Raw genomic sequence first — 23,893 nt, 5'->3', positions numbered from 1 at the left:
AACTGCTATCTGGGAGGGCAACCAAGTTGGTAAATTTTCCAATATTTGTTCATCGGTTTCCACTTGCAAAAATAAACTGATCTCCTGTGTAACACTGTAGGATGGGTCAAGTAAACCACATTTTCTAAGGAAACATCCAATTTTGCACACCGAATATTTTGCACTATCCATGTATAGACTTTTTCTAGCAGCGGGAAACTCATTCCCCAGCCTAGTTATAACGGTTATATAAAAACTTACTCTTTGATATCACGTAGTTGGTCAACATCCTGTGGTTTCGTAAAATCTGGATCATGAGCCAGCAAATGAACCATGTATGGGACAACGTACTCCGGCAGCAAGGACAACAGCTTCTCTGCGGACACATCATGTAAATGTACTTCTTCAGTCTTGACATTAAACTTAAAAATGAAGTGTGCTGAATGTGTTTAATCTTAGCAGCATTTTCAATTTAAACGGGTAACATAATTTTTTTTTTTTTTTACTCTAAAACTTGTGTAGATAGCCTAAGTAAATAAATATAGAAAACTCAGATCTTAGGACTTAGAAGGCTAGTCCTGTCAAAAACAAAAAACTAAAGGCATTAATAAGACAATGCTGCCATTAACTCACACACGAAGGGTTTAGCTCTTCTAAACTATGGGATTATGGTTTCCATTTCCCTAAAAGCAGTGTCAATCCAAGCTACTAATGCTCCCATCACAAAGCAAACAGGATTGGTCAAAGTCCCACATTGCAGGGGGGAAAAAAGCACATGATATTGGACACGGTGTAGAAGGAAAAAAAAAAAAAAAAAAAAGGCATTTATCAGTCAAACTTCATACGACTGCCTTCTATGGGAAAATTGGAAGCAATTTTAAGTTCAGGCAAAAGTGGAGACGGATATCTCCAGATTGCATCATTTTAAAAGGAAAATATCACATTGAAAAGCACAAGGGCTACAATAATACAAAACCCTGAATCATGCATATATTTGAGTTTAGGAAGCGTCCCTAGATTGTGCACCCCCCCCAGTGTTTAGCAACGGTTCTTCAATCTTCAGGGACCCGCAGTTTATAGTTTTTTGAGAAGTTTGACAAAAACTACGAATATGGATGTGGGGCGTGAATAGAAAGTCACAACATCCTCTTTCTACCGGCCGCCAGAGCAAACCCACACGCTGCAGCAATTTAGTTTTCACCAGGCGAGCACAAACATGCTTGGCAATCAGGAACTGGGGAGTCCCTGCCAGAATGGGGAACAAGCTTCCAGGAAGCTGAACCCTCTCTCTACCACTCTAAGAAAACGCAAGCAGCACATAGTGTTACTTTAAAGTTCATGTGCCATCCTTGTGTACGTCACAGTGTGCACAACATCCGTGATAAAAGGGGCTGTAAAACACTGTGCAGTGAAAGGGTTAATATTAATTTAATATAGGCGTACTCATGAGCAAGATTCCTGACTCATGCAAGATGCCGTTTGGCACTCTCCACAGAAACTTACCACTTGCCACTGGGTTTTGCTTGATGTACTCCCTTCGTATGGTGATATTCTTCAGCAAGCACTGTCTGGCGTGCGCCCGCCTTTCTTTCACTGGATCCTTGGCACACAGGGCAAAATTGGCCATATACTCCAATGGGAGCTGCAGTTTCACCAGAGACTTGTGGAGCTTCTGTGCAAAGATCTGACGCACCTGGTAACACTCATCCTACCGCAGAGACAAAAGAAAGCAAAAAAATGAATTAAAAAAACCAAGCAAATGCTGTAAGTCAGGTCTTAAGGATATCCCTGCTCCAGCACAGGTGGCTCAGTCAAAATTACTGAGCCGCTGATTGACGCACCTGTGCTGGAGCAGGGATACACTGGTGTAGAGAAAAATATGGCTCGCATCAGTTGTATATTTTTTTCTTTTAATGTAAAGTTGCCAATTCACACCAGGCACAGCTGTGACACCAAGATAAAAGGTTGCCTTTAGATTGCAGGCAGGCGTTTTGCTGGGGAGGCTGTTCACACTCCCTCACCGAATTACTTTAATGACATGGCAATGATAAATTACTTACGTTAATAACCAGAGCACAGAGCTGGAATTGCTCTGGGGTAATTATTTCATGGTAACAAGGTTCCTGAGCAAGCTTCATGATGGCACCGCCAGCTGCCAACCTCAAGCGAGACATGTCCGATTTACTGAAACAATTTTAATATTGAAATAGAGAAACATGTTACAAGTCTATGGGACACTTAACAAAATGCTGAAAAGGAAACACATGAAAGCCCACTGCCACATTCCATTTGGTCGGTGTGCCTAGTCACAAAGACTTTCAGTTGCTTAGAAACACACCTGGGGTGAGCAGAAAGCCAAAGGTACTCACCTGATCTTCTTATGCTCAGTCAGGTCCCCTTCACTGACTAGCATAGCTGATAACAATCGTAGGGTGGAGTTCGCTGACTTGGATTGATTGTTCTTCATACCCAACAGCCAACGTACCAATAACTTTATTGCCTGCACCTGGAAGAACAGGTATTTGATCAACAAAAAACAACAATATTGACCACTTATCCAAATGAAGGTCAAGTTAGTATTTCAATATGTGCGCACAATAATCATGACTTAGTATTTTTAAAGTTAATTTGAACATCTGATGTTTCAGGAACCTTTCTGAGCAACCAAAATACATTTGTATTGATTCTGTATATCTGCATATGAGCAGTTTCTGTAATATCCAAATGCTCATGTGGAAACCCAACTTGCATAGTTTACCCATAGGTCAAACAAAGTAATCCACAAACATGCCAAATTTGGCCTTTATTTTGACTAGAAAAGAAAGTATTCAAAATGTCCTTGTTGCTGAAACTGCATTAAGATTCCATCTGCCCACCCCACTTTCCAAGTTGGCAGGTCAGTTTCATTTTGGCTGGTTACGACAGATCCAATGTGATCATTCTTCCTGTAATTATACAGGTAAATAAGAATTTTAACCCAGGTGAGTGTTAGGCCCTGCTACGGTCATGCCTTGTAAGTGGCAGCAGGCTTAAGATGCTTTGGCCAAAGGGTTAAACTAAATTACCCTTTTTACAAGAGATATATATCGTATTTCCTCGATTGTAAGACGCCTTTGATTGTAAGACGCACCATCGATTTGGCCCTTACAACCGAGGAAAATTCAATTTTCACTTACCATGAAGCGGGCGGCGGTGGCAAGAGCTCCCACGTCTGCAGATGGTTGAAGATGGACTCCGGGTGGGTGTGCGGCAGCAGGACAGGTCCAAAATCTGCAGGTGAATTAAGATATGAAGACAGCGGGCGTGCGGTGGGGCGGCAGGAGATCATAATTGCAGGAGAGCTGAGCAGGACCAGAGCGGCATAGGGGAACGGCTTCGGAGGTGCACACTGTAACCGGAAGTCAGACACCGGTCAACTTCCGGTGTTACAGTGTGCACCTCCCAAGCCATTCCCCTATGCTGCTCTGCTCCTGCTATTATGATCTATTAGCCGCCTCCACCACCGCATGCCCGCTGTCTTCTTATCTTCATTCACCTGCAGACTTGTGACTTGTCCTGCCGCCGCCACCGCACTCCCGCCCGCTGCCATCTTCAACCATCTGCAGACGTGGGACCTCTCCTGCCGCCGCCACACACTTCGTCCTCCGCCGACATGGGACCTCTCAGGAAACATGTTAAGTGAAAAGAAGGGGTTAGTATTGTAGACACTTTTTTTAATACATCGATTCTAAGACGCACCCCGATTTCAGACATGTGAAAATCGAAAAAAAAGGTGCGTCTTAGAATTGAGGAAATAGGGTAGGTATTGCACTGTGTATTTTTGTCACATTGGAAGTAGCTTTGGGCATTTCTGTTTTTTGTTGTATACATTTAGCCACGCCCACTAGCACTCATTTTGACACTTATGTGCATACATATATTGTGTGGTATTGGTTGGGATTTCTCAGAGCTTGTTGGGAATCTATGTATTTTGGTATGTACATGAGCAGATACTCCAAATCAAAGCAAATTTGTTGTATGTTTATTCTACTTTGTCAACCTCTGCCACTAACATTTATGGATACCGGTTCTGGAGGCACATATGTACATTGAAAATCAACACGCTAACCCTCCCAGTTTAAACACAATTACACACACGAGTAGACTATGTTAAAACAACAAAACCCGGAAACATTTCTTGTGTTTATATCCCCATACTGGAAAGCAAAAGGGTCTCCCCCTATGTTCTTTGAAAGACAAATATTTGTGTATTCATTTGTGCACAGCGTAAGGTAGTATGTTCAGAGGAAAACATATCCAGCATAGTTTTTCTATAACATTTAAAGGTCATTGACCACAAAAAAATGTGTGTGAAGTGACTGTTGGAACTTTTCCCCATTGCCTTATTTCCACAAGTATTCTGAGAAATAAGTCACCAAAATGAAAAACAACGTGATATGGTAGCAGTAACCTGTGAGGGCAAACAGAGAGCAAACGCATTGCTAGGTTTCAGTGTGAAACGCTTTGCAACTTTTGGTTACTCTTCCTAAGAACTGTGCCCGAATTGCAAGGTTTTTGGATCATCCGCCGGTAATGTCAGCAATTAGAAACAAAAACAACCCTATACATCAGTGGTTTTCAACCTTTTTTCTCTCGGGGCACCCATAACCACAGTGCTCAGTTGCTGAGGCACCAATAGAACAAGACAGGGTCACAGAAGAACACAGGACAGAGAGACTGTCCGAGGAGAAAGAGAGTGACTTGTCAGAGGGGGCAGGGAAAACACACACAATTAGGATAGAAAAAAACTTCACTGCTCTCTCCCTGCTCCGGGAGAAATCCCACGGCACCCTTTTGATCCACTCACGGAACCCCTAGGTGCCGCAGAACTCCGATTGGGAAACACTTATCTACATAGCCAAAGTGTCAACAGAAGGTTCCTTTAGTGTCCCTTCAAGTACACGGACAACTGGACACTCGTATTTGGGGTTTTGCTGGTCTCTTCAAAAGAGGAATGGATCGCTCGTCACACCCAGACATTGTCTGTCCTGAATATATTGGTGCACTAGTCCTCAACACATTTGCATTCTTTCCTTGTCATTAAATAGAAATAAGCCGTGTCAGTCCAGAGTGAATGAGTACTTCAGTATTAGTTGATACCATTTTTTTATTTGGATACTTACTTTTGCAAGCACTTCTGGTGACACATCTTCATCTGGGGACCACAGTTTGCCGTTCTTTTCACCATTCGACTATGAATTGGAGAAGTAAAAGATTATTATTTCTTTTAAACAACGTAAACGTGTTTTTTTTTTTAACAATCTGGGGGGGCGGGGGGGAGGGAGAAAGGGGGGGAGGTGACTCACCCGATCGTTCATAAGTAGATCTTTCACAATGAAATTTGCTACTACCGATTTCATCGGAGAAGCAAACTGGTCAGGCGCCAACATGGAAATGTGACCCAGGGAAACTAAAGGTGTTATAAGCTGCTCTGGAACATCTGCATTCAGACTTCTGCTGAGGGGCTGAAAAACAGCAGACATCTGACTTTCAGTAAGGCTCTCATTACTAGAACTTCAGCTCCCCAACTGCCTCCTATATTCTCCCAAGTCTTAGGCAATCCTTGAAAAGGAGCGCTGACAACCGCATAGATCATTTGACTGAGAAAGTGTACGTTTAACTGCTTTATTGAAATGTTTTGCTCTCTCAAGCACTTAAATTCTTACCAGTTATCAAGATTCTCATCAGGGCCTTGAGCCAGACCAGGCTTTGAGACCACCAATGAACATGCTAATCGTACGCACTTTTTGTGTTATTCTACAAATCTGGAATAGCCAAGGTTCCCGCATGACAGATTGGCATAGCTGTTAAAAGTACATGGCAATGACCCCAACATTAAAAAAATAAATAAAAAATGACTTGAATATTTGAGGGAAGGCGAGCACAAAACAGGAGTTACAGTCCTCTGTGTTACAGAATTGCAATCCAAGTTAACTATGACCATACTGTTTTATTCCATCACCATGTACTTTGGAGATTGTGACCGAAAGATAGGTGTATTGAACACTTTGGGTGGCCCAAGATGTAGCAGCTACGTCATGGGGTCTGGCACTTCAGGGGTCCCATGACATAGTGGCTAAGTCATGGCCGCAGAGTGCTCGCTCTCTTGGACAGGGGTGCACAATCATTTCCCCCAGCCTGCTCTCGAGTTCCCCCCCCCCCCGGGTTACCATGACGATGTGTCGCTGGAAGCCAAGGAAAGTTAGTTACAGTGTCCTTACAGTGTCCTCCCCCAGCATTTCATTTAAATGACACCGCAATCACATACCTCCTTGCAATGAAACTTGAATTAAGCACAATGGAGTGTAGGTAGAACATGGGGAGGGAGTAGGTATGCAATAGACCATATCTATGGGGATATAGACAACTACCTCATAGTCCTAACCTATACAATAAATCAGTAACACACTGAGGAAAAAGTCATGATGAATTATATAAATATATAATATTGATTAAGGGGACATGTTTGCCAACTAAAGCCACACCTGTAACGAAGAGGTAATGCCTCGAAGCGCGTGGGGTGGCTTTTGGTTGGCTGCTAGTGAGCTGTGGGTGTAGCAGGAATTGGTGTGCAGGAGAAGGACTAGCAAGTGGAGTCTGTGGTGTTTACTCCCGCTAAGACCATCCTCCGTGCCCATTCCTGTGACGGACGTCTGTGTCGCGGTGACCTCACGACGTGGTGACGCGGCGGCGCATTGCTCACGTGGCACCAGGACAGCAGAGGTGTGATACCGGACAGACAAGTCTGGTGGACACGCCAACAAGATTGAGTGTATCCTTGTCTAAACTATTCCTGGACTACAGATGCCCCAACAGCATTTCTGTTCATTGCTCTTGATGCATATATTTTGTAAGCGCATTTCCATTCTTTGCGCCAGGTAAAGAAGATAATACTATACTATGCTATGAGGTGTGCGCTTCTCTCCTTTCTTACCCCCACCATACATACAAGTTCCCTAAAAACACACGTTTCCAAAGAGACCAGCCCACCCAACACTCAACTTCATTTCTCACATGCATCCTAGAACCGCATACATCCGAGTCCCCAAGCTTAATGCTAAACACATACTGAGCAACTCTCTCCCCCTCCCCCCCCCCCCAACTTTTTACATTCTCCTCACCAGAACATTTAGAAACTTTAACCCACAACAGTTCCTGACTGATCTTACCAGCTGCCCTTGGTACAGAATCTACTTAATTCCCGACCCCGCACTCGACAATTTCCCATCAGAGTTCTTAAAACTCTGTGATACCCATGCTCCACTACGCAGAATAAGAGTACGGGGGGCCCACCTTCCGTGGGTTACAACCAACCTTATAGTGCTCTATCATCTTAGGGATGCCTTGTGGAAAAACGACAAAGTAACTGGCACTACCAAGGATCTTAATAACTACAGATGCCTGCGGATTGTGTGAAGGAGGAGCAGCCGGATACTTTATTGAGCCTTGGGACCATGAACAGTCTTTTGGAGTCAGATCTCAGATAAGTGCTGCATGTGGTTGGGGTGAGGAGCTTGTTCAGATAGGTGGGTAGCTTGCCCAGAAAGTATTTGAAGGCAAGACAGGAAAGGTGAACTTTGCGCCTAGACTCGAGTGATGACCATCTTGGAGCATTTCGCAGTGATGTGTGTTGTACAGGCAGTCCTCGGTTATCCGACACAATGCGTTACTCAAAATGGCGTTGTAAAGCGAAACGTTGTAAAGCGAAACACGCTTTCCCATAGGAAAACTGTTTAAATGAAAGGTTCCGTTCCTGAAGGCATTTTTAATACTAAAATACACCAAATATTTTATGCAGGCAATAAGATTTGCAGCACACACACAAATTATATAGTGTATATACTGTATTATATATATAATATAACATAATAAATAATATATTATATAGTATAATATTATATAGTATAATATTATATATATACGCTCTTACGATGCTTTGCAACGTTGTTTATGTGAATGTGTATATATATACACACATACACAATGTTGCAAAGCGTCGTAAGAGCGTTGGATAAGCCATTTTGGCGTTGTAAAAACGAATATAGGTATGAATTGCATAGCGTTGGATAAGCCATTCGTTGTAAAGCGAAGCGTTGTAAAACGAGGACTGCCTGTAGTTGCATTGGAGAACGAAACGACAAATTGAATTGTAGAGGGTGTCAAGTTTGCCAAGGTGGGTTTGGGGTGCCGAGCCATATACAGTACTGTGTCTCCATAGTCGATAATTGGCATTAGCATCTGCTGTGCGATTCGCTTTCTGACCAGCAGGCTTAGGGAGGTTCTTTCAAAACTAAAGCTGTCTCACATTTTAAACTGGTAACTGTAATATACGCCTTTAAAATATATCATCTTTAACTGTGCATAAAATGTCCTGTATATCATGTACTGTATAGCCCATTACACTCATTGTAACCATGTATTTGTCATAACTTTGACTAGGACATACTTGTAGTAAATGTACATTGTAAATGCAATAGTCAGCAAATCTACATGCAATATTTTAAAATCAAATAGGATAGCAATTTCAGAAAATAATTTGAAGTGAAAACAGTTTTTACTTTGTTATTTAAGACATTCCTTATCAGTAGATGTCTAGAGATCCGCCTCTCCTCCACACAACCATGTTCTAACCCATTATAGCAGCACATTACAATACAATGTGTATTCTCTCAGGCTTTGGTCCCGCTGCGTCCGGCGACGTGCGCTACTCACCATCTGCTTGTATCCTCCCGAGCCGTCCCAGTCCCTCCTCCCTGCGGGGCTCACTACATGCTGTGACGCATCAGCCGCCAGGGGATGCAAGAGAATTGTAATCCCGAGCGGCGACGCATCACGTGGTGTGGCAGTGAGCCAATGAGGAGAGGAGGGGGGGAGGCTTCGAGGAGCAAGCAGCGATTTGCCTTCCAAATGAACTGTGTAGCACCAAGGGAGCCCCCCTGCTCCCTCCCACAGACTCTCTCCTCATACTGTGTGAGCCGAGACAGAGGGAAGCTCTCCTCATACTGTGTGAGCCGAGACAGAGACCAGAGGGAAGACCCCCCCCCAGATTAAACCCTATAGTGTCTGCAGATGCACAGGGGGGAGGGAACCCCCTGCACAGACAGTGTGATGGCCCCGCCCCCCGACATCATTGCCACGCCCACCCGTTTTGGTCACGCCCCCGGCCCCCCGCTCCCTACAGACCGCAGATAGAGGTCAAGTGCCTCTCCACGCGCCGCCTGGCTGCAGTGCGGGCGCGTGGTCTGAGGCAGAGGGGCCTTAGCCTCATAAGTGCTGATAATTACGACTTCAACACCCTGCTGGCCAATTTAAGAGTAAAGACAGGTATTTACTGCTACAAGCAATTAAATGAAGATATTAGCCTTAAAAAAAAAAAACACCACTGTCATGATTTACATTTGCAGAAGAAAGATTTCATAATGAAAACAGACATTTGCTTAAATCTTGCAGAACTTTACCTCAAAGATCTGAGCCAGTTGCACTTCTTTATTCGAGAATATGGCATGGATGCAGTGAACAGCTTGTTTAGCTTGGTGCGGTGTACCTCTTTTGGCTTTCTGGTGCAAAATTGGAATAAGCGTCCTATTAAAAAAAAATGTTGTCAAAAGTTAAATATTCATACATTTTAAAAGAGAACATTGTGTGTGTGTGTGTGTGTGTGTGTGTATGTGTGTGTGTGTATGTGTGTGTATGTGTATGTGTGTGTGTGTGTATGTGTATGTGTGTGTATGTGTATGTGTGTGTATGTGTGTGTGTGTATGTGTGTGTGTATGTGTGTATGTGTGTGTGTGTGTGTGTGTGTGTGTGTGTGTATGTATGTGTGTGTGTGTGTGTGTGTGTGTATGTGTGTGTATGTATGTGTGTATGTTTTATACAGGATTTGAACCCACCATATTGATTTCCCCGACGGAGTGCCTATTGTTCTTTATCTATTTGGTGTGTGTATGGTGTGTGTATGGTGTGTGTATGGTGTGTGTATGGTGTGCGCGCGCGCACACACACACACACACACACACACACACACACACACACACACACACACACACACACACACACACACACACACACACACACACACACACACACACACACACACAATAGATAAAGAACAATAGGCACTCCGTCGGGGAAATCAACATGGTGGGTTCAAATCCTGTATAAAACAAATAGGCAATACAATACCGTGTAGAGACTAATATCAAAGGCAGCACTCCAAATGGTTGTCAAAAGAATATTGTATTAACAAGACATCATTTCCAACGTTTCGGTCCTTCGTGCGGGACCTTTCTCAAGGTCATCACAATACAATATTCTTTTGACAACCATTTGGAGTGCTGCCTTTTATATTCGTCTCTACACCGTATCGTATCTTATATATCTATATATCTCTCTATATAGCTACAATACTAACCCAATGTTGTATTGTTCATAATGCAGCAGAGAATTGTGTTGTGCAGACTGTGACTAGCTTCTAACAATCTACACATATTTATAGGCCACCGTTCATGTCTCCTCAACTTGGAAGTTTATTACTATTTAACACAGTGTACACTCTCCCTCTCAACATAACATCAGCATCTAATTTACCACTTGACTGATAAAGGGACTGAGCAGTTCAGAAAGTTGACACCTTTGTAAATCCCTTTATAACAAACAGTAGTGTGTGTGTTAGAGAAAGATATATATCTATATATATATATATATATATATATAGATATATATCTATCTATGGATGTCTAAACATCACTCTGTGATACCTCAGCTGCCTGTCACTCACCTGGGGACAGCCAATGAGATGGCACATCCTGTGTGATGAGACTGCACATTGGCTGCATAACATACAAAGTGTCTGTGGAGTTGAATACAAGAATTGAACTCTGCACTTTGACCCTTTAACTGAGAAATTGGCTTTCTAAATGCTCTGACAACTTTATCACATCTAAAAGACCAACGTTCAAAGCTGCTGTGTAACCAACCTTCAGTGCTACACTGCCCTCCCAAACCCGATTTATATATCTGCTCTTTCACATCCTACTCATCTTCAATACATGGGACCTCTCCCTGCATCTCATTATGCCTCCCTATTGCTTTTTATATGTTTGCTGTTTACTCACTCCTTTGTAAACTTTTATGCTCTCTCCAACTTACCCACTCTCCTATCCACATTTCTTCATCTCCCCCCCTCCCACCTATGCATGTGCCTATACACTGCACCACTATGTACACACCTTTCCCAACTACTACACCCCCTCAATAAAAAGCACCCCTACAAATCCAATTCTCACCTTCTCTCTCTCTCCTCTAATCCTGGACCCAGCCATATACACAGCTGTTCTCACCCACGCCTCCCTGACACCTCTTTCCCGGCTAATGGTGTTAACCCATATAATTATCGGCTAACCTTAAAACACACCTCTCAAAAGAATCATCCCAATAGCCTGCACTCATGGCTACTGTCCCACACCCTCAGTCACTCCTACCAACCACTGTGGCCAAGCACTGCCATATACTGCACTTATTCCCTCACTTGCTGTCTCTAAGTTTCCCAACATACCACTTAGATTGTAAGCTCTCCGGGGAAGGGATTGTCTGATATTATAATTCCCTCTACTGTATGGTCTTTGTAAAGCGCCGAGTACACTGGTGGGGCTATATAAAGATGTGCATAAATCCCTCCCCCTCTGTGATAGACTGAATGGTCTCTCACCCAGAAAACTGGGGGAAGGTATTTTAATGGCAGTGCAGACTGTAAGGTTGGCGACAGATGAGATGAGTAGGAGAGGAAGGAGTGTAGTGTGCACAGAGAGGAGCAGACAGTAAAGCAGTGAGTGCAAAGAGAGAGAGAGGGGGGGGGGGGAGAAAGTGTAAAGAGAAGCAGGGCATGATGGAGGGGAGACAGCAAGGAGAGGAGACAGAGGGATGACAAGGAGGGAATGGAGAGCTATGTGCACATCGGGCAGGATGGGGTGCAAAGAGAGGGGAGGAGAGACAGCAAGGTCAGTAGGAGGTAACAGAGACAGCGAGGAGAGAGAGAGTAGTGAGAGAGTATTGAGAGGAGCAGACAGTAAAGCACAGAGAGGGAAGGAGAGAGTATAAAGAGGAAACGGAGGAGAGAGTCAAGTGGGGAAGAGGGGACAAGAGACCGCAAGGCATTACAGGGAGGGGTGAAAACAGAGTAGTATTTAAGTAATAACCGTTCAGATCTCCTAGACAGGCGAATGTTACACCGGATATAGTTAGTAGTATATTATTAACATTAGAATCCTGCATATTCTCCTGGCTAACACTTCTCCTCCACACTGCCACACAGCTTGCTGTAGCACACTTCCAGTAGGATCTCAGAATAAGCCAAGCATGGCCAAACCTCGACGTCATACATTTTAGATCAAATATGTTCACTACAAATGAACTTAAAAAACAGTAATCAGCCCTGAAATTTGTATTTTTTTAATTCGCTGCTCAGTTCAGAAAATAAATGTTTGAAACGTTTCAGAGGTAAAAAGGAGCTCAGCGCAGTCTACGGGTTACCATGGTAACCTCTAGAAGCTAAAGATGAAATCATGATTTTTACCACTAAAAAAAAAAAACATATTGCAAGGTGTTAACATTATAGGAGAACTCATGAAAGACCGAGTTTAACTCCATGTTGGTATCTTGCCCATGTCCCCCCCCCCCTTTTTTTTAAATGCTAAAAATAATGATTTCTTTGATCTCTACCTTTTAACGTTTACCATGGAAGGCTGTGGAAATACATAACTTACGATCTGATCTGTGGTAGGTCTGTTTCTATTTTGTGCCCTGTGTTCCTAAAAATCTGGATAGCTGCCTCTGCCACTTTGTCATCTTCCATACGGAGGCACTGAAGGAAAGATTCATACGTCTCCGCAGAGTGGAATGAGGTAGGATGTGTAAACGACAGTACCTGCAGTAAGGGGGTGAAAGAAAACCTCAAATGTGTAAGACTGGTCACCAAAAAAATAAATCACCATCACAATTTCACAAAATCTTTTGATATAAAGGATGCAAAATAAACACTATTTTCACATTCAAATACCTCAGCAAGTATGACATTATTATATTTCAGAATATCAAATGAAGTCATGCCAAGAAAATTAATAAATCAGGGGAGAACTGTTTCTGTATCTGTTTGAGCTGTGGTATTTAGCTTGCGAGTCAAACTCGGAAATGACCTAAATAAAACATACCTAGGAGATACACCGTGACAAACCTCAACCCACTGCCTTTTGGAACAATTTTTAAAAGACTTGTAACCAGAACCATCATTTTATACACTTTGGCCATTACAAAATATACAGTGACGCCACTTCTCCATGTTAAGGAAGCGTCGCAGCGCCATTCATGTTGTGGCTTCCCCGACATGGAGTGCCCCACACAGTACATTAAACAAGGCCATTTGCATCCCACAAAATTCTACCTCCAGATTACACACACTGAAGGTGCCGTGTTCACTCAGAATGAAGTAAAGCTACTTCAAGCCAAAAAGCATTTCCTTTACTATTCACAGTAATTGTTCCATAATTTGTTACTAGCAAGTTATATTTTTATTTACTAGCTTTGCAAACTTAGTCCCAAATACATAATAGTATGAAATACAATAGAATATACAACACATTTTGCTTTAATTAGTAGTCAGAGGCCAGGGAGAAACGTGTCAGTTACTAGACAGGGAGTTAAAAAGGTTAATTAAAAACGGTGGTATAAATATATGACAAATCTATACTAAAATGTCGTGTCAAGTCTCATATGATCTGTGATTTAAACTGGGCAGACATCCAGAACTTTGAATTTTCAAACTATAGTGGCATGTGATTGGAGACCCACAACGTAACTATTTTAGTAAAATGTTATTAAACAACGAGTTAAACACATAGCCAGCCCATACACTTCATGACATACCTTAAGTAGTTCCAGCCCCGCCCGTATGGCACAATCAGGACTTACACCCTCATCTTCATCATCAGCTGTCCCCTCAATCGATTTATTTATCAACTTTACTAAAGCACTAGGGGGAAAAAAAATATATATATGTGCAAAATGTAGGTACTATGCTAGGATTTATATCCATGAAAAGGAGATCCAATGCACTGCAGATTTGCTGAATAGGAAAATTTATTGCACCACACGTTTCGACCGTGAAGGTCTTTATCAAGTGACAGGCATGTTAACAATGAAGAAATACCTAGTATATCTATTAAGTCCATAATAGGGATTACTTGCAGATGACGACGCGGGACTTCAGATTGGACGAGGGGAACGCGATGATGTCACCAATGCTGGAACGCGGAAGAACCGGTCTGTGAAACGCAGACGCGGACGGCGCATGCGCAGGATAGATGCACTACCCGTCGCGAGACTTCGGAAGAAAGAGGAGCCTATCGGGGCACAGATGACGTCCCCCAGTGACTTATGCGGAAGCATGGACATTCAGCATATGAGGGAGGAGAGACTTAATTAAAGGAGTACTATATGGGACAGCTGCTGGTGATTTTCACGTGGTTTTAATTATCTTCCTTTGGGGGCGTATATAATAGGTATTCCTACATTGTTAACATGCCTGACACTTGATAAAGACCTTCACGGTCGAAACGTTGTGTGGCGCATTACATTTTCCTATTCAGCAAATCCGCAGTGCGTTGGATCTCTTTTTCATCAGTTCAGATTTGGATGAACATAACAGGTACCCATTGAACCAGCAGCATCAGTAATATTGAATGTATTATTATTCTCATGGTGTGCAGCATATCACTCTTGTTTAGGATTTATATCCATAACAGCTTTAATAATGATAAACACAAATAACAGAATAAAGCAATGAAAATGTGTCAAGAAAAACACGTGTGTTAGGGCAACTTACAGCTGCTGGCTAACACAACGGTATATATTTAAGCTATGAAGACTTTTTTGACAAGATATATAGACATTTGCTATGCAGTCTTTGGCACTGGTCACGAAGTATCACTTCAATACAAAATAATAGCATCTCTTCTCAATACTTTATTAAGCAGCTAGAGACTTGTATCATTTCTAATAATCCATGAAATTACAGTTAGAAACAATCTCAAATTGTTCAAATGCAGTGTTATTTCTTGATATTTTGACATTACAGATTGTTCCCACAAGAACTGCATCCATTCATAAAATGCAGATTTAGAAAAAATACTTTATTCCCATAACTCGTCAAAAACACAATTCCCTTATATAGCACGCTTATCCTCATTAGGTGCCAAATCAAGGCACTGAGATACTCCTCAACTTCTGGTTTATTACTACGCCAACATTAAAACAGATCCTTTTGGGGTAACCAATGCATCTCCCGCTAGCAGCAGCCAACTTTTTCATTCTTTATACTTATACGATAGACATACTGAATAAAATTTGTAGCAGAACATACCTGATGGCTTCTGAATCTATATGCACTGGGGCAATTCTTTCCAGTAAGAATTTCACCATTTCCAAAAATGGATTTGTAGGCTGTTTGGGATTTGCAAGTTTACGAGCTATTTCCCTCTAAAAGACAACAAAATAAGGACATTTAAAGAATTGAATGAGGACCAAATACTTTATTTCACTAGATGTAACTGCGAGACTGAATCATTGTAGTATTGTTCATAAAACTGTATTTAGTGTAGGCAATCACCATTGGCTCTTTGTGCAAAATGTCACAAAAATGGTTTTGCATTGAAATATGGAACCTCATTGATGTAGGCTTTTGAGAAATTGTAGATCAGCAGTTTTTTCTCCATTTTATAGATAGGCTATGCCTGCTCAGAACTACAATTGCATAGATCTTAAAAAGACCCTATGGAGATTCAGAGGAAGAATCGCTCAAAAACAAGATCAAACTAAACAGAAAAGAAAACCCTAACTTCAGAATGGATTCGGGGCATCTTAAGGTTACGTTAAATATAACCTGTGAAGGAAGGGAGACCAATCATCCCCAGTTTTCTAAAGGTAGAGAGCTTTGAAAGGTTGTGTGCAGGAATTGTGTTTCATGTAGTAACATGTCATTAATATATAGGTGGAATAATTTCGGAATATATAAAAGTATAACTGAACATTGATACATTTAATAGAACATGCATAATAGAACAAAAGGTGTAAAGTCTTCATGTAATTCTAGATAAAGACATTCATTAATAACACAAAAAAATAGATGTATAAGAATGCAATGTTTGCCTTACCACACAGACATCTGCCTGTTTACATGAACATGTTGGGCTAATTAGCAATTCAAGTTGAATCCTAAGTTTCTCATCATCGCCTAAAACCTGATTAAATTTCTTAACAAAATCTTGTGCTTTTCCAGGGTCTGGTAAGTTTTCTGCAGAATAAAAAAAATGAAAACAGAATTACAAAAATCACCTACACCACCAACGGTCCTTTCCCAACTACTTTGTTGAACAAATAATTTTGTACCATGCTTCATTCCAGAACATTGATTAGAAACTGTACGCAAACAAATGGTACCCTGATCAATAACGATTTATGTAAAGGTTGTTTATCAACTAAAAGCTTTTGCCAAAATATTTCTAATACAAAGAGTCATGATGTAAACAAAATACAAAATCAGTTTTAAGCTTCATTTTTTTGTAGTGGGGAGAAAAACCAAAACAAATCTATACCTCAGATTAAGAACGGTTCAACAAATCTTTAATAATAATAATAAAAAAAAATGGGGCGTGTGCCAACCACACAAGTGCAACTTTTGTGTTTTGTCACTCAAAAGTATTTCATTCAATAAAAATCATTCAAATGAAAATACAATTTCAGTGTTAACGCAAAAAAGTCTGAGTTACAATGCGGACACAAAGTGTGTGCGTTTGTGTGTGTGTTCCGAGCCTGATTATCTGGACACAGGTGCTGTTGGTACTGGGTGGCTCTGCGCATGAGAGTCTGTAACGGCTTGGAGCTGACCGTCTCTGTGCATGCATAGGCACAGTCGGACCAAACTGCGCATGCGTAGGATTGGTTGGGCTGCCATCCATGCGCATGTGGAGTCATCCGTGCTTACAGAGGGAGATATCTGTGCGCATGCACTTGCTGTTATTTGCCTCAGCGTATGCGTTTGCTGATCCAGCCACCTCGGCACATGTGCAGGCAGAGCTGGAGGCCTCTGTGCATGTGGTGGCCGTGGTGGGTGTCTGTGCGCATATGCTTGTGGAGCTGCCCGTCTCTGTGCATGCGCAGACAGAGCCAGTCCCATGCGTAGGATGGGGCGGGCTTCCCTGTATGCGCGGGATACGGAGGTAGTCTAGGCCCGTGCAGTGGCTCGTATCGACAGACGCATTCATGCATGAGGGACCAGCCGGTCACATCAGCGCATGCGACGGCCATATCTGCGCGAGCCAATGGCCTCTACAGGCAACAATCACACATACGGCCTCTTCTGCCCACAATTACCTCACTTCCATAACAAACTGTCTCCATGAAGGAAATTTGTGCCAGCTAAGAAGTTTCACTTCAAAAACCTTAGCTGGAAGAATGTAATTTAAGGTACCTTGAGAACCACAGAACAGTATACACACACATTTGAAAAAAAAATTCTCTTCACTTTGCATTTTTAATACCAATGAAGTACATTTATGAATAAAGGTAAAATATTTGACTCGAGAAATGTCTTAAAACGACCACCATATGCAGCTGTAGCAACCACTAACAGATGACTTACTGAAAATACTCACTTGCTATAGTCATCAACTTTCCGAACATAGACGAACTATTTGCTTCCGACTGGGAAGAAAAACAGAAACGCATTAATAGAGCTGTTAAAAGCCCAAGAGAATTAAATAAACAAATACTTTATATGTTGGACCAAGGATAGTTAAAATGGGGTGTCATTTATTTGTAAATGGCAATCCATTTGTGGAATAAATCCATGTATTTTTTTCACTGCAGGGGTTACCATAAAACATAACAGTGGATCACAACTTGCGCTTGTTTGTTATGATGTGGCAAATAAAGCAAACAAAAATACCATTCAGTATTATCCTACTCCATTCATTAAACGTCAATAACCACATACACAAAAAAAAAAAAAAAATATGTGGTGACTAATATTTTCTTTTTAAATAGGTATGAAGTACCCAAAATGCCTTTAGATACAGCTCATTCTAAAGCAAATGTAGATCAGCCCAGACACTAAAGTAAAAACAAAAAAAGTACACACAACAGATGCATATTACAATGCAATGAATCATCAAGTCATGCTGTCTATTGTTCCACACACCAAAACCCCTCATTGGCAAAAGTGGGTGGATAACGCTGCATACATGTTAAAAGTTGTCTTTAATAAAATCCATTGTTAATTACCTTTATTAAAAATCTTAAAATAGTATTCCCACTCGTGCAGGCAAAAGGGGAGCAGAGTTGCTGAGCAGACAGCAGCAGCTTCCTTAAATATTGTTAGTCTCAACTTAAAAGGAGCATTTCATGCAAAAAACATCCCTAAGTGGGAAGCAAGAGGTCTCCGGAGCTGAACCCTGTTCATTTCAGTCTGGGGATATCCGCCTTTTCAGAATACATAATGTCGGAGGTGTATAAAAGGGTGGGGAGGGGTGGGACACAGTACCAGGGCACATTTGGAGGTAAACATATCAGGAAGCATGGGGCCCATAGAGCCGAAATTAACAAGGTTCAGCTCCGGAGACCGCCTGCGTCCCACCTAGTACAAAAAAAATTAAAAAATAAGAAAAAACCCTACATGATTTGCTCATAAAGGTCTCTACTGATGGAGATAAAACATTAGCTGCACACTTCCATATAAACAGCAAACCTTCCAAGAACTGATAAAATGACATTAAATGTAATTACATTTGATGGTCAATTTCACATCCACAGTTAAAAATGAAATATGATTTGACAAATACTTACAGTGGGCTGCTTGTGTAAATCCAACAGCTCTCGCATGTGACTTCGAAGCATATTCTGGCATTTCCACATTTCATTTAATGCTCTGCGTATTAACAAAAGTAACAAAACTAGCCTGATTATTGAAAGTCTACATAGGTGTATTTTAAATAGTTGCCAACAATTGTCTCTCTCCCTCCCCACCCCAAAACCTATAGAGTCACAAAGTGTGTAAGGTCTGGAGAGTACACTACTTTTAAATTAGTAACAGTTTAGTGAACCAGCATGAGCGGTTGCCTATTTTGTGTGTACAAGTTTACAGGGCTCATGTAATACTGCTTTATAACTTTTTTAAGTGCTCCAGCACATTTTTGCACATTTATACGATTAGTAAGATTTTAGTCAAATAATTAAGAGTTATAGAAAATCTAAATCTGAAAATAAGCAAGAAGTTGGAAGGACTTGCTGAACACTATTGCAGCAATGAGAACACACACTGGCTTGATTTTACATTCTTCTCTCTACACACGATTAGGCGAGTCTACACAGCATACTCACTTTACAGCGTTCGGATCCAAGCTAGCATACAAATAGTAGAGACACTTCATTCTCTCTTCTGTTTCTAGGTTATGAGGGACAAGGAATTGAGCAAAGATTTTCTCCACCAGCAACCTGCCGAAGGGATAAAATGAGAAAGTTTTAAATAATTTGTCATCACCACAAACTGTGACTAAGACGGCATTGATGGATGAAAGATTAATTTTAAAAGCAGCAATACAACACACCCCCCCATATTTCTTATATGTAAAGCATAGGACAATGTAGAATTCTACATTCTTACCTAAAAGGGCAATCGTTTGGTGCTTCAGTTATAAATCTGTAAAAATCCTGACAGCGTGCATAACAAAATGGCTGCCTTCTAACTTTGTGATGCAGGTTGAAATGCTGCAGTTGATATGTAACATTATATAAACGTATAACACTTTTTAAACAGGATTTGTCACGCTTTGTTGCTTTAATATATAATTACACAAAGTGGTTTTTTTTTTTAAAAGTTAAAGAAAAGATCCAGCCTAATGAAAACCTGTACTAAGAAATTTATAAATTCAACCACTTTACACTGTCCAAATAAGCCACCAATCTTTATGAAGTCAAAGGATTTCTTCATCATCTGGAAACCACAGTGATCTTAAAATTGATTAACTGCCCCTACATGGGTTATGGATTTGACTTTTATAAATACACTAGCTGAGAGACCCGGCATTGCCCGGGAGTCACACTGTTACCCCCCCCCCCCCCCCCCCCCTCACACACACACACACTATCTCCCCTCCCCCCCCCCACACACACACTGTCTCCCCCCCCACACACACTGTCTCCCCCCCCCACACACACACACACCGTCTCCCCCCCCACACACACACACACCGTCTCCCCCCCCCCCACACACTGTCCCCCCTGCCCCACACACTGTCCACACACTGTCCACACACTGTACACACACACACTGTACACACACACACTGTACACACACACACAGTCGTCCCCCCTCCCCCACACACACACTGTCCCCCCTCCCCCACACACACAGACTGTCCCCCCTCCCCCACACACACAGACTGTCCCCCCCTCCCCCACACACACACTGTCCTCCCCCACACAGACTGTCCCCCCTCCCCCACACACACTGTCCCTGTCCCCCCCACACACACACACACACACACACACACACTGCCCACCCCCCCACACGTAGGCCGCGGCCTGTAGAGGGTCTGCGGTTGTGGAGGGAGATCTGTGGCGTGCGTCCCGGTCCGCGGGTCGTAGAGGGTGTGCGGTAGCGGGAGGGAGATGTGTGGCGTGGTAGGCGGTCCGCGGGCCGTACAGTGTGTGTGAGGTAGCGGGAGGGCGATCGGTGCCGCGGCCTGTAGAGGGTCTGCGGTTGCGGAGGGAGATCTGTGGCGTGTGTCCCGGTCCGCGGCCCGTAGAGGGTGTGCGGTAGCGGGAGGGAGATGTGTCGTGCGCTGGCGTTCGGAAGAGCTCCGTGCGGGCCGCTGCCAAAGTGAGTAGGTAGCCGGTGGCGATGTTGTTTAGCGGGAGATGGGAGGGGCGCGGTAGCAGGAGGGAGATCTGTGGCGTGCGTCCCGGTCCGCGGGCCGTAGAGGGTGTGCGGTAGCGGGAGGGAGATCTGTGGCGTGCTGGTCGGTCCGCAGGCCGTACAGTGTGTGAGGTAGCGGGAGGGCGATCGGTGCCGATGGTGTTTGACTGTAGGCCGCGGCCTGTAGAGGGTGTGCGGTTGCGGAGGGAGATCTGTGGCGTGGACCGGGGGGGGGGGGGGGGGGGGCGAGGGTGGTGTTTTGAAGAGGCAGTCTGCAGTGTTTGGTGTTGTGTGAATGTGTGTGTGTGCAGTGTCTGCAGTGTTTGGTGTTGTGTGAATGTGTGTGTGTGCAGTGTTTGGTGTTATCGTGCGTTTTGTGTAGGTGTTGTGTGTAGCTGATTCTGTACCTGATTGGGCAGTCTGTGGTTGCAGACGGTGAGGGTTTTGATAGCTGTGAAGCGTGGCCCCAGAGCAGTGAAGGTTGTGCTGCAAATGCAAAGCGTTCCCAAAGCTCAGTGAGGGGTGGGACAGTGTGGAAGTATTAGCTCAGTGAGGGGTGGGACAGTGTGGCATTGGTGTTGGACGCAGGCCAATGAGAGGTGTGCGGGGGCGGGCATTGGACGCAGGCCAATGAGTCAGTGAGGGGTGGGACAGTGTGGCATTGGTGTTGGACGCAGGCCAATGAGAGGTGTGCGGGGGCGGGCATGGCCTGAGCCGGAGTGACAGGCCCAAGGTGCTATGCGATTGGCCCTTGGGACGCAGACATACAGTGCTTTCTGAAATATATAGTAGATTGGTATGAATAGAGAGCACCCCCTCCAATATGCCTTAAAAAGACAACATAATTTAAGCTACTCTTGAATAAACCAGAAATTAAGAGGAATCAGAACAGAGTAAAGTACAGCAGAGGTGCGCAAACTTTGTCCTGTGCTCCCCTGCCTACTCTTCCTCTCTGCTCGCGCCCCCCACCCTCACTTTGTGTCAAGCATCAAATGATACGACGGGGTCATGTAACGCCACCCCGTGGCAACATTTGACATTGCGTTGCCATTGCGCCACGGGTCATGTGCAGTCACGTGACCCCTGTGGCGTCAAATGACGCTGCGTTGCCGTCACACAGCCGTCTGAATCAAGGCAAGTTGCAGAGGCCTCACGTGATCCCCAGCATTTAATTTAAATGCCTCGGGGAAGAGCGTGGGGCCTCTCTAACCGCCACAGCCCCCAGAAAAATCTGGCGCACCCCTGTTTGGGTACCCCTGGAGTACAGGATGAAAAAAAAGAAGAAGATCGAGATGAAGTTTACGAAACAGGTAGTTTAAAGAACATTTTGTAAAGATATTGGTTTGAAAAAGCAGCTATGATCATGTTGCATGTTGGGGGGAGCGGTAAATAGTTTAGTACTAAATGTGCAGATTATTTCCCCTGAAATAAGAAGTCTCTAATCTCAGACCAAAATACAGTTGAATTTTAGGGCAATCCCATCGAATGTGAAAGAGTCTACATAGCCGCCGTTTCTACAACACAGGTCTGACACACGGGGAAAATCTTGCCTGAGCGCAATGCCTCTAAAGAAACACTTTGCACTGAATGTCTCTTATAGGGGCTGATCTAGAGGCAGAGGCCGTATTATGCAAGATCCTACCCCAGGTCGTTTCCTTTATCTGTAAACCTACATTTTGCTTCCCAGCGAATTGATAGTAATATTTAGTATTAGTTTGTGGAGATCCAAGTAGATTATAAATCCAGGAAATGACACCCTTTATCAGGGGGATTTATTACGCAGTAAGGACTCAAAATAATTAAGTGGTCTACTAAAAGAGCTTTGAACAGATGAGGAAGTAATCCAATGCTTAAATTGTAAATCTCAAAATAAGCCAACCTAATAGTTTATGATCCAGATTTTGCTGGTTGATTATTGAACCAGTCTCAGTCTTTAATAGTGTGGCATAATCATTTTTCACGCTCCTTTTTATAAACGTATGGTTTTAAATAGAAACGATTCGAATGTTTGAGAATCCACACAGAAACAATGTGTTGTATAAATATGGCTATAAAACACCACTCTCTCAATGGCTGTGGGCACGTTACCTGAACATGCCCCACAGCCATTTCATACTGTTTGCAATTAATCCGAGTACAATCAATGGAGACAAATACAAGATGAGGACGACTCACTTGTCATCAATGCTATTTTGGTAGTATATATGCAGAAGTTTATCCTTTATCCAGCTCACTTTCTCTCCGACTTCCTTCCCCGCTTCTGCATGCAGGCAGTACTTCTTGTACAGCTGCGCGAGACCCATCATTGCTTCTTTTCTTACTCGCCACTAGAGGAGCGGGAACAAACAACTGACAGATTATAGCATTCCATACTTCCAAACCACACACAAAGTCTCTTAAATTCAAATTAATTACTTAATTCCTAATTTCACAGAAAGTAATTCTCAGATTGAGCAATACATATTTTGATTAGTTATCTAGTCCTGATTGCACGAAATTAAATAAACAAAAAAAAAAAAACCAACAGGTTACACTGCCCTGCAATACAGAGCAACCACATAACAAAAGTTAATATTCTAAAAACCTGTTTTCAGACAGTGTTTTTCATGCAGAAACTGGTTGTAGCTGAAACCAAGTCATTAAGAATCCCAAACTAATACACCCCTAGCCCTCCAAATATCTAAAAATACATTTTCCAAAACATCCAAAAGGGGCAAAAAAAAGCATTTAAACATTTTTTTTCCTTGACCCCGATAGTTCCTCTTCTGCTGAGGAAAAAGTATCAACTGAAATTTAACATGGAAAGTGATGGTTCACACAAACCGTATAAATGGCTGTGCCTAAACCGCTTTCGCACACCAGATCGTGTAATGCAATTTATACACAGGAGTATGTTTAAAATTGTCAAATTCC

The 23,893-nt window shown here is 42.8% G+C and overlaps 1 protein-coding gene across 3 annotated transcripts in view; it reads right to left on the bottom strand.

Annotated features, from left to right (window-relative positions):
- PDS5A (PDS5 cohesin associated factor A) overlaps positions 1 to 23,893 on the bottom strand; it is a 118,700-nt gene that overhangs the window by 14,927 nt on the left and 79,880 nt on the right. For all 3 annotated transcript variants that reach the window (XM_075567727.1, XM_075567737.1, XM_075567748.1), the window contains exons 12-26: positions 23,156 to 23,307; positions 19,444 to 19,557; positions 18,910 to 18,991; positions 17,721 to 17,769; positions 16,221 to 16,360; positions 15,431 to 15,546; positions 13,936 to 14,041; positions 12,780 to 12,940; positions 9,477 to 9,600; positions 5,325 to 5,483; positions 5,142 to 5,210; positions 2,349 to 2,485; positions 2,040 to 2,163; positions 1,483 to 1,687; positions 241 to 355 (exon numbers count right to left, since the gene is read on the bottom strand). In XM_075567727.1, the coding sequence (XP_075423842.1) occupies positions 241 to 355; positions 1,483 to 1,687; positions 2,040 to 2,163; positions 2,349 to 2,485; positions 5,142 to 5,210; positions 5,325 to 5,483; positions 9,477 to 9,600; positions 12,780 to 12,940; positions 13,936 to 14,041; positions 15,431 to 15,546; positions 16,221 to 16,360; positions 17,721 to 17,769; positions 18,910 to 18,991; positions 19,444 to 19,557; positions 23,156 to 23,307 (1,853 nt within the window). The remainder of the gene's footprint in view (positions 1 to 240; positions 356 to 1,482; positions 1,688 to 2,039; positions 2,164 to 2,348; positions 2,486 to 5,141; positions 5,211 to 5,324; positions 5,484 to 9,476; positions 9,601 to 12,779; positions 12,941 to 13,935; positions 14,042 to 15,430; positions 15,547 to 16,220; positions 16,361 to 17,720; positions 17,770 to 18,909; positions 18,992 to 19,443; positions 19,558 to 23,155; positions 23,308 to 23,893) is intronic.

This window comes from Ascaphus truei, chromosome 1 (assembly GCF_040206685.1).
Source record: "Ascaphus truei isolate aAscTru1 chromosome 1, aAscTru1.hap1, whole genome shotgun sequence".
Taxonomy (NCBI): Eukaryota; Metazoa; Chordata; class Amphibia; order Anura; family Ascaphidae; genus Ascaphus; species Ascaphus truei.
The sequence above is the reverse complement of the archived record's forward strand: the minus strand, read 5'-3'. Positions and strand labels throughout refer to the sequence as shown.